This window comes from Bombus huntii, chromosome 12 (assembly GCF_024542735.1).
Source record: "Bombus huntii isolate Logan2020A chromosome 12, iyBomHunt1.1, whole genome shotgun sequence".
In the NCBI taxonomy this organism is placed as follows: domain Eukaryota; kingdom Metazoa; phylum Arthropoda; class Insecta; order Hymenoptera; family Apidae; genus Bombus; species Bombus huntii.
The window spans coordinates 8,625,980-8,638,297 of NC_066249.1; the positions used below are offsets into that span (position 1 = coordinate 8,625,980).

Consider the following 12,318-nt stretch of genomic DNA (forward strand, 5'->3'; position numbering starts at 1 on the left):
GTCCTTTTCGTATTTTCGATCGTTCCTCGATCGATCGTTCGTCGCGTGTCACACTTACCTTGTCTAGGCGAGAATTCCAAAACATCAGTAATTTCGTTTCTCGTGATTGCTCGGCGAATCGACGAAACTCGAGAGCGTCGTCGTAGAAGGGGTTTCGTCAACGATCTGGTTTAGGACACACGCATACGTATATAACCTCTGATATTTATTTACGTCAATTATTAGAAACAGACATCGATGCTATCGATCAACATGCGGATTTTCAAAACGGTGCTGCTACTCGCCGCATTAGGCTCTAACAGAGTTGCTCAGTGTTTACCGATTGCGAATGAAACATCGATCGTGGAGTCATCGAGCCCGACGACACCGCCTTCCTACAATTCTACGGTCGATTATTACGATCAACGACAAAACGGATCTGAGAATTACCGTATCCACGTGGACGGCGTGGTATTCGTCGTCGCACCCGTCGAGACGCTCCTCCTAGCCGGTGTTGCTGGCGATAATAAACCTAACTTACCGATAATTGATTCTTCAAAGCCGCAATCCAGTAAACCGGAAGTCGATTCTAAACCGTCACCGGCGCCCAAATCGACTCACAGGTATTTTTCAACTTTTAAGTTTCACTCGGTACCGACGTGATACTATAATATCTTGCCTTGAATTTGACTTTGTAAACAACAATTTTCTTTTTAAACAGTTACGTATAATCGATGTTTATTTTCTTATTCATTTTTGAAAAGATGCAGTGTCATTCTTGTACAATGATACTACTTTTGATAGATATGTAAAATGCTATTGTACATATTTATTTATATATTATCTCCTTTATTTTAATGCACTTTTTTTTTTTAATTTATCAAACTGATATAGTACCTTTATTTTTTAGGGCTGGTTTGCGTTTGGCGAATTTGCTAGTTCCGTTGTTACGTCGTTTTCGCCAAGAATGAAGAACTCTGTCTTCGAAACGCTGCAAGACATTAGCGTAAAATGTAATTATCCTATCATCAATATTTTTTGACAATCGACCCTTTGTCTCACTCCTACTGTCACTCTCTGCCCTTTACATCGACATTAACTGATTATTCATTTTATCTTAAGATTATATTTATTTTTAATCTTGCTTGTAACGAACTGGGCAGACATTTTATAGAAAAAACACGAAGAGAAAATATCAAGAAGGTAAATATCGCACGAGCCTGTGAACGACGTGAGGTTTAGATGGGTTATTTGTAACTTTTTGAATATTATTCTTTGCATAGAACCAATACTCGAGCCCTCCATGAACAATTGTATACTCAAGTAAACATACGATACAGGATTCTTATCGAAACGAAATTTATTTGATTAAAAATTAAAATACATTATTTATGAGTTCTTTTTTGGTATATCATCACAATACTTTGTATAAAAAATGCTTAGGACTATGATTTTCAGAATATATATCATCTGGGTGGAATCGTTTATTTCATTAAAAAAAAAAAAAAAAGTAAAAAAGAAGATAGAGGAGAGAAAAAAATCACTTTCACACGATCTTTGCAATAAGTAATTTCTACTATTAAAGGAAAAGAACGAAGGGAAACCTATATAAAAAAAGGACCGATCGTTTGAAACGCAATTAGAATAAAGTCGTAAGTTACACGATGTTCACTTACATATATGTATATACAATGCTTTCGAAACTTACACGATGAATAATTGTGACTTATGGAAGCGTGTACAAGAATATGTTCTTCAAATATATCTCACCATTAAAATAGAAAGCAGTTCTGTATGTAACGTGTGTATTTTCTTTGTTTTTTTTTTTCATCATTTCGGTGCTCGGGAATAATTTGCGACAAATATTTATATCTTTCCGTGTTTCCGTTCTTCGTTTCTTTTTTATGAGAATGTTCGAACAAAAGATATTCCCGGCCATGTTTGTAATCACGTTTGGAACGGCAAGGATATTTAAATATCGACAAATGACGAATCAAATAATAATATTAAGAACAACATCGTGTGTCGTTCCATTCGAATGATTCATATCTGACAATATATTAATTGCGCCAATCATCACTATGTAGTGCATCGTAAACCTAATGTACCCTGTTGTCATTTTACATTTGAAGATTACACATTCGTTCCTTACTTTTGTTTCCAAGATTCAAATGAGTCGTAAACTTCGATGAACGGAGCTTTAAGGTACATTACAACCTATCTGCTTTCCTCTCTAAGTATGTATATAGGAATTAATACTCTTGAGAAAATGGTTCGTCATTAATAGCAGGATAAAATGTAATTCGGTGGGCACGAGAAGGAAATTCACTTGTTATCGCAATTAAGTATCCTTAACAAATTTGTCTATGCTTCATAATTTTTTTGTTCTTTTCTTTTAAAGCGATTAATCGCGAGTAATCCTAACGCGAGATAACTAACTATCGTTTCGACCATGTTATACGCAAAAACGGCAATGATTGAAAAGGATATATTTAAATTATAATCTCCGACTGAAAGAAAGCCAGAGGTTGTATGACTACGATATCGGATCGTGAATTATCGACTATATCAATTTTGAAATTATGAGGACAGATTTACTGTTATTATATACACGGATTATACGTCTCTCAACGATAAAATATACTAAAGCAATACGCACGAATACCTTCCATAACATGACGGCACGGAGAAAGCTGTACACGACTTCGACACACGCAAAATGTCTATGCTTTATGGACTACCATATTAGCTAATCGTCTCGACGTGATTCACCGAGAAAAGTTTGCATGTACACATCGTCGAGCGCCAGTTTAGCTCGATTCTCATTCCCCCAAACGATACGCATTAGGGTGATTTTCCTACGCAGCTCCCGTTTTGGCATCAACAACGGACAATTATGCAAACAATGGAATCAGTAATGATACACGGCGTAAGAAATAAAGGACGACAACAAAAAGGAAAGAAGGGGGGAAAAAGGAAAACAAGAGTAAGAGGAGACGTGTTTAGGAAGATGGTTGAGCCGCTGCGTTCGCGTTGAGATCTTCGCAGTTCGTAGCTCCTCCACTATTATTAGCAACTGCGGGCTCGTCAAATTTTAATTCCTCCTTACCCGCCTATAGAGGAATTATTCCATTTGACATCTTTTTTAAAAAGTCAATCGTTGATTAACAAATTCTTAAAACGGCACCAGAAACATTTTATAGATATGTATCGGTAACGTCACCAGCTATTACCTCTTTGATCAGTAGACGACAGTTCTCCATCACGCTACGCCTTCTGTCAGAGGTGTTGCTGAGAATTTCGTCCGATTGATGCAGACTGTCCACGATTTTACGCAATTCCTCTAATTCCGTTACAGTTACCTCCAATTTCGTTTCTAACTCGGATCTGCAAATCACTATGTATTTATGCAGTGTTCTCTATACGCGTGCCTTGGTGTACAGCGAAGAAATATGAAATTACTTCTCTTCTTTCAGCTCCTGAATGCACGTGTCGTTATCGAGCTGTATTATTCGCAATACTTTTAATAATTTCGTGACGAGGTTATCTACATCGATTACTTGATCAACAAGACCAACAGCGGGACAATAATCCGAAGCCAATGGGCCTTCATTGGTGCCGGTGTCTGACTCGCTGATAGAGTCACAATCGTCGTCTTCCTCGTTTTCAACCTGTGAATAATTATACAAATTTCAATTGATAATCCGTCGTTACGGTCTTTGTCATTTCACAACTGTTTCTCCATATTTTTCTATTTATACCTTACGACGATGTAAAATAGCTTGCGTGAGATTCGTAAGACTCGAACACTCCTCGTTGGTGCGCGTCTTTTTCAGATTACTCTCGTCCACAGTTTCCGGAAAACTCAAAGCTCTGCGAAGCGAGTCGCTACTCGATACCATGTTATGCGAGTATGTATCGGGCAGGGGAACATCCTCTAACACGCTTTCCATCATCAGGCATGGCTCGGTTTCGAAATCGAGCAAGTCGGACGACGATTCCATGCTCAATTCTAAATAATTACATAGGACAAGGCCGTTATCGTTGCACGATGTCTTTGATCATCGATTAATAGATTCCTCGCTGTTGGTAACCATTCTCAAGCGATTAAATTTAAATTACAATATTATACCTTTGTACATTTGTTTGGCTGATTCTAAGGTAGATTTTTTATCGGTGTTTTTCGTTGCAAAAGGATGCGTCGCCGCGTTTCGGATTGCTCCAATTACCGCGGAAACGAAGGAACCGCTTTTTGGACTAGGTGTACACTCTTTCAGGCTATGTTTAGAGCTAACAGGACTCGATTCAATGCTACTATTGCTTCTACTGTATGCTTCATTGTGATATATCACATCCTACAAATGAAATTGTTAGATGCCGTTAAATGGTAAAGAGAAAAGAAACGAGTAACAAAGGAAGATGGTGGAATATTACTTCAAGGTCTTTCACTGAGATACTATAGGATGTTATCAGCTGGTCTACTAATCCCTCTAGCCTAGTTCCAAGACCGGAAAGCGCAACCGCAGCTCCGGAAACGGCGGCGCCTTGTGTAAGTAAGAGTTCCCTGCTTCGTCGTTCGACTGCATTTAATTTCATGCTCATAGATAAATTTTCTTGTCTAGAAACGTATGCCGAAACACTATGTTTAGTAAAGAGACTCGTGTCTAGGGAAACTTTTCAAGATATATTTGACTTACCTTCGTTGTTCGCTGATTCGCACTAAATGTTTGCATTCCTCCGTTTGCCTCTCTAATTCCAACTCGCGTTTCGTTAACAGTTCCTCCTTTTTCGCGAGCTACGAATTAAAAAGAAAAATTATACTAACGTGTTCGTCGGTCGCTTCCTGGTTCTCTTTGTATCTATGTATCAAGAATATACCACCTCTGTTTCCGCCTCTTTTAAAGCGTCCGCCAAAGTAGCTTTCTCTTCTTGGAGGAAATCTTGCATCTCTGCCGACTCAGCTTCCAGCTCCTGTTGCTGTTGTAACAATGCCTTCTGGGCAGCCAAGCTTTTCTCCAAATCCTTCATGAACGAATCAAATATAACGAAGGAACAAGTACAAATAAATAGTCGAGCCACGATACAATAGCAACGCTAGAAGAATAATATAACCTACCCTACTTAACATACGGCACAGAGACTGCAAATCTGCTATCTCCAACTGTTGATTAGCAACTACTTGACCAGAAGATTGCAAATGACACTCCAGCTCTAGGAAGCTATCGCTGCCTTCTAAAACCAAGCCATAATTGCTCAATCTAGTAAGTGCGAGCAGAGAGAGAGAGATACAGTACTTCGACCTAAGTATCTTAATAACTACCTGCATGTTCTGATTGCGGCGTGCCAAGCATCGCCAGTACCCGTTGCGCGTTTCTATCCAACTCTTGTCGCGCAAACGCGTGATCCGCTTGCTCTTCTTCGAGAAGACGCTTCACTTCCACGATCTCAGACTTTAGCTTCTCGTTCTCCTCTTTTTGCTGCGACGTTTCTTCGTTTAACCTTTTCAAGTCGGTCTGCATCGCGTGCATGTCCTCCCACGTGCCCTCCGTTTGACATTGTTCGTGCAGTCTCTCCACCACTTCCGGGCCAGTGACAGCGCTCGGCACCCCGGACAAAGCGTTCTCAATATCGTGACCGGTCAGACCAGTTTGCACGCTGGTCTCGTGGTAAATACGCGTCTTCTCCACGGTCTTATGCCTAGGATATGGCGGCAGACTCTTGTGCCCCGAAGAATCTTTGGCTGTGGTCTTCTTTTCCATCTGTTGTCTACTCAGGCTCGCGTCTCTACTTCCAGATCTACTTCTGATAGTCCTGTCCGTCTTTTCACTGACTTTAGCGATACTTATTTTATTCCTGTTCCTTCTAGGTAACGTGGCGTACGTATCCAGCGCCTTGTTATCCATACTCGTGGTCATCTTATCCGGTCTAGAAGCTTTCGAGGCTTCGGCACGACCTGTGTAAGGTACCCTAGGGGTGGACAGAGGTTTTCGAAACTCTTCGGACGGCGTTGAACTCGGCGTGCGTGCACCACGTGTGCTGGACCCGCCTCTAGATCTGCAGCTACCGCTCTGACCACCTCGGCCACGCTGCGCCAGGTCCTTGTTGATTTCCGTAGTGAGTACGGATGGCAGTGAATCGGGAATCGGCCTCGTCCTCGTTCGTGGCGGCATTGAATTTAATCCTGAACGGAATGTCGTCGTCACTCGACTGTTATTTGTCGTATTATCGTTACTATTCTCTCTGGCAGCAGATTTCTCCCGGGATCGCGCCCTGTCCCTCGTCGTTGGCTGTGTTTTGCACAGGATGCCCCTCGGAGTCGCGGTACGCGGCTTGGAACGTGCTGGAGTCGCCGAATAATTGGTGCTTAATGGCGTTGGCTTTACCCTAGCGTTCTTTTGAGTCTCGGTCGTGGTGGTTTTCTTTTTGCTAGTGTTGGACACGGCTATGGTCCTCTTGGCGTTCGTTCGATTTGCCCTGGCGGAAACGCTGCCTGCTATGGAGGAACTTTCGCTGCCACCTTCGCTGGTACCTTCCCCGCCGTTGGTCAACCTCACGTCGTCGGGTAAGGTTGCGCATGGGTCCTCGTAGACGGAGCAACAGCTGACTAGACTGGAATCGCAGGACGCTTCGTCGAGGCCGCCGCAGCTGCTCGCATAATCTATGCTGTTTCGACTTCGTACCTGAAACCGGCATCGGTGAATGTAGATACGATTTTGACGACAATAGCTTAGCGAGAAAAGTCTCGGGTCTGTGACTCAGATCTTAGTCGTGTCATTCTATTGTAGTAAAGTTGTTAACCGTTTCGCTTATTGAGAGATTTTCTATGGAAATTATATAAGAGGAATCGGTGAAATATTTTTCAAGCATGCGTAAAAAAGGTCGGTTTGTACAAGAATTTTTTGAGATTAAAGCGTTCTTGGCACCTGAACCAACAGTTCCTTCTCGTGTGAAATATCAATGACCTACTAGGCTACTATGACTGCTTCGAGCTATTCGCAGTACTTTCCCAGGCGAATTTATTTACAGACCGAAATGGGTCACCCTGTATAGTAAACTGTAATCTCGAAAGCTCTCCCGATCCAACATCCTTCGTACGTTAGAAGCGCACGAATTTTTCCTTCCTTCGATGTTTTCGCGGAGAATTTCATACGAAGCGTGTTTAAGACCTTAAGTAGGTCTTAATAGGTCAGTGGAATAATTGAGAATGACCTCGTACTACCCGTCATACGCAAAAATCTAAAGAGTTGTTTGCAAGGTCTTACGTTCCTCTCTCAAATTTTAAGCGATCTAGAAAAATTCTCGTATATTCTCTAACGTCGAATTTCTATATAACGTAGTCTGAAATTGTTCCAAATCGTTTCATCCCTTAACAGACTTTCCATCTATCAACGCACGAACAAACGAAAATTCGAAAATACCACTAAATGATCGAATGTAACGAAACGACCCGAGACTCGCATTTTTCTACGGTCCAGTTCGATCGATCCTCACCCTTGGCACCTCGGTGGCGCATCCCTCCACTCCACTGTCGCTTCCGTCTTTGCTGTCCTTCCCTTCGCCCGTATAATCCTTCCTCTCGTTGTTCAGAGTCGAATCTGACTTAGTTGCCTCGGAAGATTCGGTCACGTGGATCACGGTGATGTTGCAGTCACTGTTTATCGTCGAGTCCATGTCATCCTCGTGCAAAGGCTTATCAGCTTCGACCAATGGCGAGGCGAGGTCCTCCGGGACTCCAGAGTCTTGCCTCGCTACATTCAGCACCGGCGAAACTTTCAGACTGTTGTCCTCGAGCGGCGTCTTCTCCATCTCGAGGCTCGGTTGCTCGTTCGTCGGTGACACGCTCATTTCGCGGTTGCCATTCTGTAATTCAAAATAGTCAAACAATAAGCCACGTTGAATATATGCCGGATAATCGTGCGAACTTAATGGATACTTTTACACGAAGAGAATTCGAGGAACGGAAGAAACCTATGTAAAAGTTTGCTTCAGGCTTTAGCCATTACGACCACTTTTTATATAATTTTTTACTCGTTACATACGTAATACGCATACGGTATAGCAGAACTCTACCAAGTATCGCACAGTGTGGCGGAGAAAAATACAATTTTATCCTCGCAGACCTCGTAGCCGAGAAAATCGAACGTAAACGTCGCATCTAGGATGCGTAGGCTGCATCGATTCCTGTCCGAACGTATTCGGGCTCGATTTCCTCTTCTTTCCACGAAAAAAAGAAAAAGATAATAATCTGGGTCGAGAGAAGTTAAAGTACCAAAGAAGGACAGCACAGAGAAGTTAGCGTAGTCACGCTATATGAGAGACTGACCGACTAACTCAGACACAGACGAATTCTCGAACCAGAGAAACGAATAATCGAAAGGGACCGTTCACGGTTGAACGAACAAAGCAACGTCCAGCACAGACTGGACAGACTTGCCAGATCGATAAAGCAATTAAAATCCGGATCTTGACCATGCACTGGCAATCGTCTCGATATTCGATTACTTCGGACCATATCCGGCAATCCTTCCAGAATTCACGAAAATGAAACACACATGGACGAGGGCCAACGATTTTTGAGATCCAGATGAAAATTGAATATTCCGTCCAATCGCCCGAAGGAAATTCCCCGTTCATCCGATTATACAAGGGGTTAAACGAATTCGAGTGTGAAATCTATAGGGTGATTGTGGATATTTTGGTAAATTTTTCTTCAAAGTATTTTACTTATTTCTTAGCTTTCTTCTAAATTTCGTCTATTTCTTCTTTTATCGTTTCGTCGTATCGTTGTTTTACTTTTTCGAGTTTCACATGGGAACTTTCACCTGCGAATTAAACGAATGAATCTTACTCATTACGGGGATGAAGGTGTCGCGTCGCTAGTACGAGATCTTCGTTGATTCGTCGGCCACGCGTGTAAATACACGTGTTTGAAGTATCGCGAAATACCAGCGAGAAATTGCGAGTAAGATCGCGTAATCGCGCTGGCAATTTGTTTTTCATTACCAGCCGGCGAATCTGTGACATATACCTTTTGGTCAAACGTATAAAACTCGCTGCAAAGACAAATCGACCAAAGTCCTCGAAGCATACGGTAAAAATAACTGTTACGTGTGTTAAATTACGTGTCTCAAAAAAAAAAAAAAAAAAAAAAAACGCAATTTAGACGATCAATTTTAAAAACACATTAGTCGCCTCAATTAAGTTATTACCAGCTAGGAAACGAAAGAGGCGGCAATAAGAAAGAAAAACATAGTCAAAGAAATACGACGTATTAAAATTGATCATTCCGTGTTGAAAGAAATACGTTTATTCAGAAATGTTGCCTACTCTATTTTAATACAAAACCAGTTACTTCGGTGATCTTGATCGGTATGTTTCTATTACTCGTGACCTACCATCGCGACTAAAAGTTTTACAACCATTGATTTAACTACGTATAAATGACGTATTATTGCGATATTCAATCTGTGCGTTACGATACTCAAGACGCACAGGTTTCAAAAGGCGTTGAAAGTCGAAAACAAAGTCCACGAAAAAAGGAAAAAAGGAGAAACATCGGTTCAACGTGACCGTAGCGGTAAAAACATCAGCACGTTCGCCTCCACTTCCGTCTTATAATCTCTCACTCGATGCTTTCCTTTCTCTTTTTAGTCGCCGCTTCCGCCATATATTGCTCTCTTTCTCTTCCGCGTGGTTACGTACACACTATGTACTTCAATGATAATCGGCTAGGAAGATCACGTCAGCACGCGGTGTTCCCCCTTCCGAGCATGTTTAGATCGCGTAAAAGGCGTTTAATCACGTGCTTAGTCATTGAACGAGTGTGCAATCCATCGTTGATCGATCGCTGCGCATCTTTCGCGTAATTTATATCTGATGAAAGGCAGCAAGAAGTCTTGGCGACGAATACATCCACGTGTCTCCCGATAAACTCTCTTATCAAACTTTACGTCGGGATTTTACTAGTTGGGTCGTTTCGACTCGTTAATTTCGAAGCTTTTCGCTTTGCAATTGGCTGATTCTTTCTGTGTCGTAACTTAAAGTAACAGGAAATTGCTTTTGACGATCGAGATGAATATCGGAAGGAAGAAGCTCCGGTATCCATAATTTAAGGACGCTCGAACGTCGTAAGTCGTAACGACAAAGATTACAGGAACGACGAGACATTAAATTAAATTGCATCGACGCAATTCCATTCTAGAAATTCTAATTCGCTTCTAACGCTCAAGTTAGAAAATCCAAAATTTCTAAAATTCACATCGTTAGAACGAAAATGCTTCAAACGCTCAAAAAATCGTAATATACCAGTACGAGCATCAAAGGAAACGTTAAAACATTCTACACCGCAATGACCTACGAACGATTAGGTCACTCCACCCACCACCAGAATCCTCGAGCAACTCAGCCGGATTCCAGTTTCCTCCAATTACACAAACCGTCCAGCAGGAAACTTCAACCTACCAGCGACCACTGCCAAACGACGAACGAAATCCTCTCATTTAAATTTACGTCGTTTCCCATTCTTCCGAACAATCATTACCCAGTCTAGCCTATCTAAATCCCATCGACGATTACCTCCGAATAAAAGCCATCTATTCGAGTACCTTGTAATCTCGATACATATTCCAATTTCCAACAAAGCTATCGATAATGATATTATAGCGAAAAAAGGGACAGACCCCGGCGAGTGTCTCGAAGAAATTGCTCGACTCTGAGAAATACGTAAGGTCGATATCGTTGGCGATAGAGAGCTACGCTTGACCGTGATAATCGGCGAGAACCGTGTAAAAGCGGTTCTCGTGCCAGTGGCGGCTAGCTAGAAGGTCTCGGTGAAGTCCCGAAAGCGGCGAGGCCGGATTGGCCGACAAGGAACCCCGGTTCGTGCCGCGCCAACCATTATTACGGCGCAGCTACGCTATTGCTGCTGGCTGTCTCGTTCGACTACTCAACAAACCAACAACCACTCGATCCCACGTTGGATCCACGGCACCACGCTCCTCACACCGTCTTACCACTTGGTAATTTATTCCGCCTCTCGTTGCGTCCTTTCAGTGGTTAATATTCTATAGCTAATTCATCGATCTGTGTGGTTGGTTCGTTGGTCGAACGAATACTTTGACGTGTCCATTTTTGATAAAATCGACAGAGAAGCGCGAGTTTTCTGTCTTTTTGTTCAACCAGCTAACCGGTCTGTAGTTGGGCGCTCGATCAAGGGCCGAACAAATTTCTCAACGCGTCGAGAAAGAAGAAAATCGATAGACGAGGGAGAAGAAGAAAAGTGACATTTTTGTTAATTAGTTGGTTAATTAAATGGTCGAATAAATTTCTTTCGACGTGCGTCCTTCTCGACTAAAGAAAGTTGACGGAAGAACAGTGTATATCGATTTCCTAAAGCAGTATTTGGAACGGTGACGTAGAAGTGCAACGAAGTATGAAAGCCAACTGCTGTATCTTGGCGAAGAGAAAACAACAGGTTTGGCGAGTTTGACGAAGTGATTCTACTACAGAAAAGATAGCGAGATAGTGCCAGTATCAAATATACATGATAAATATGTGCGATCCAAGGAGAAAGTGAAGAATCTCGATAAGGAAGATCAAGGTGAGTCTCGTATCGATTTAACAAACTTAATGCTTGGCACCCGATCGAACGCTTCTCCGGTTAGTTACGAAAAAGAACCTATATCTCGAATGTTCGAAATGCTTTGGTCTAATCTTGAAATTATCGCTTGCTAGGAAAGATTCTATCGCGGCAATTTTGGCCTGAATATTTACGCGAAGCTAATCTAAATATTTCATATTTTCCAGAACTCGAAGATAGCTAGCGAAGAAAATACCAAAGATAATAGAAAATCGCTTTATCCGGCAACCAAAGCCTATCGTCGCAATCGCTATTCCATCGAAATCTATCTTTCGAAAGTAACGCGATCCTCGGAATATTTCTCCAAAAATTCTCGAGTTGGTCAAATATCGCCACGAAAATTGCGATATCTAGGTATTATACGAAGTATTATATACGATAATGCCTAAATATTATCGCCCAACGCTCAAATATATCAAATATACCACGTATAAGTTATAATAAGATCAGAACATCGTCGGAAAATTTCTGATCCAAGTGATCGTAAAATCAAAGAAACCTGAGTGAAAGCACTCACCTCGTCGAACCGCAGCACCAGGCTGTTAAACCTGACGACGATCCTCCTGGCGAACATGGAGAAGAAAGACAGAGCCTGACTCGTCTAGCCGATTATCGAATGAATTTGCCAAGAACGAAGAAGCCAGGTAAAAACGACGAAACCACTGGCGATTAAAGACTCAACTGGACGAAGGAGGAATAAC

The 12,318-nt window shown here is 41.9% G+C and overlaps 2 protein-coding genes across 7 annotated transcripts in view; one reads left to right on the forward strand and one right to left on the reverse strand.

Annotated features, from left to right (window-relative positions):
• The first annotated feature begins 237 nt into the window (after nucleotides 1-237).
• LOC126871582 (uncharacterized) lies at nucleotides 238-1,507 on the forward strand. Its single transcript, XM_050630549.1, has 2 exons — nucleotides 238-602; nucleotides 890-1,507. The coding sequence occupies exons 1-2, from the start codon at nucleotides 238-240 to the stop codon at nucleotides 948-950; spliced, it is 426 nt and encodes a 141-aa protein (XP_050486506.1). The 3' UTR covers nucleotides 951-1,507.
• LOC126871556 (uncharacterized) overlaps nucleotides 1,475-12,318 on the reverse strand; it is a 34,263-nt gene continuing 23,419 nt past the window's right edge. For 3 of the 6 annotated variants that reach the window (XM_050630482.1, XM_050630480.1, XM_050630477.1), the window contains exons 2-12: nucleotides 7,471-7,839; nucleotides 5,300-6,659; nucleotides 5,096-5,211; nucleotides 4,861-5,001; nucleotides 4,677-4,774; nucleotides 4,414-4,597; nucleotides 4,112-4,334; nucleotides 3,741-3,991; nucleotides 3,442-3,650; nucleotides 3,213-3,366; nucleotides 1,475-3,092 (exon numbers count right to left, since the gene is read on the reverse strand). In XM_050630482.1, coding sequence (XP_050486439.1) covers nucleotides 2,982-3,092; nucleotides 3,213-3,366; nucleotides 3,442-3,650; nucleotides 3,741-3,991; nucleotides 4,112-4,334; nucleotides 4,414-4,597; nucleotides 4,677-4,774; nucleotides 4,861-5,001; nucleotides 5,096-5,211; nucleotides 5,300-6,659; nucleotides 7,471-7,824 — 3,201 coding nt within the window. In that variant the 5' untranslated portion in view covers nucleotides 7,825-7,839 and the 3' untranslated portion in view covers nucleotides 1,475-2,981. Of the gene's footprint in view, nucleotides 3,120-3,212; nucleotides 3,367-3,441; nucleotides 3,651-3,740; nucleotides 3,992-4,111; nucleotides 4,335-4,413; nucleotides 4,598-4,676; nucleotides 4,775-4,860; nucleotides 5,002-5,095; nucleotides 5,212-5,299; nucleotides 6,660-7,470; nucleotides 7,840-12,134; nucleotides 12,273-12,318 lie in introns of those variants that run through there. The other 3 variants (XM_050630479.1, XM_050630478.1, XM_050630483.1) reach the window with 3 other exon arrangements.

What these genes read in the sequence shown, in the direction of transcription:
- LOC126871582 (XM_050630549.1), top strand. Translation starts at nt 238, where the DNA reads ATGCTATCGATCAACATGCGGATTTTCAAAACGGTGCTGCTACTCGCC. An exon ending in GCGCCCAAATCGACTCACAG is followed by an intron (nt 603 to 889) that starts GTATTTTTCAAC and finishes TTTATTTTTTAG; the next exon opens with GGCTGGTTTGCGTTTGGCGA.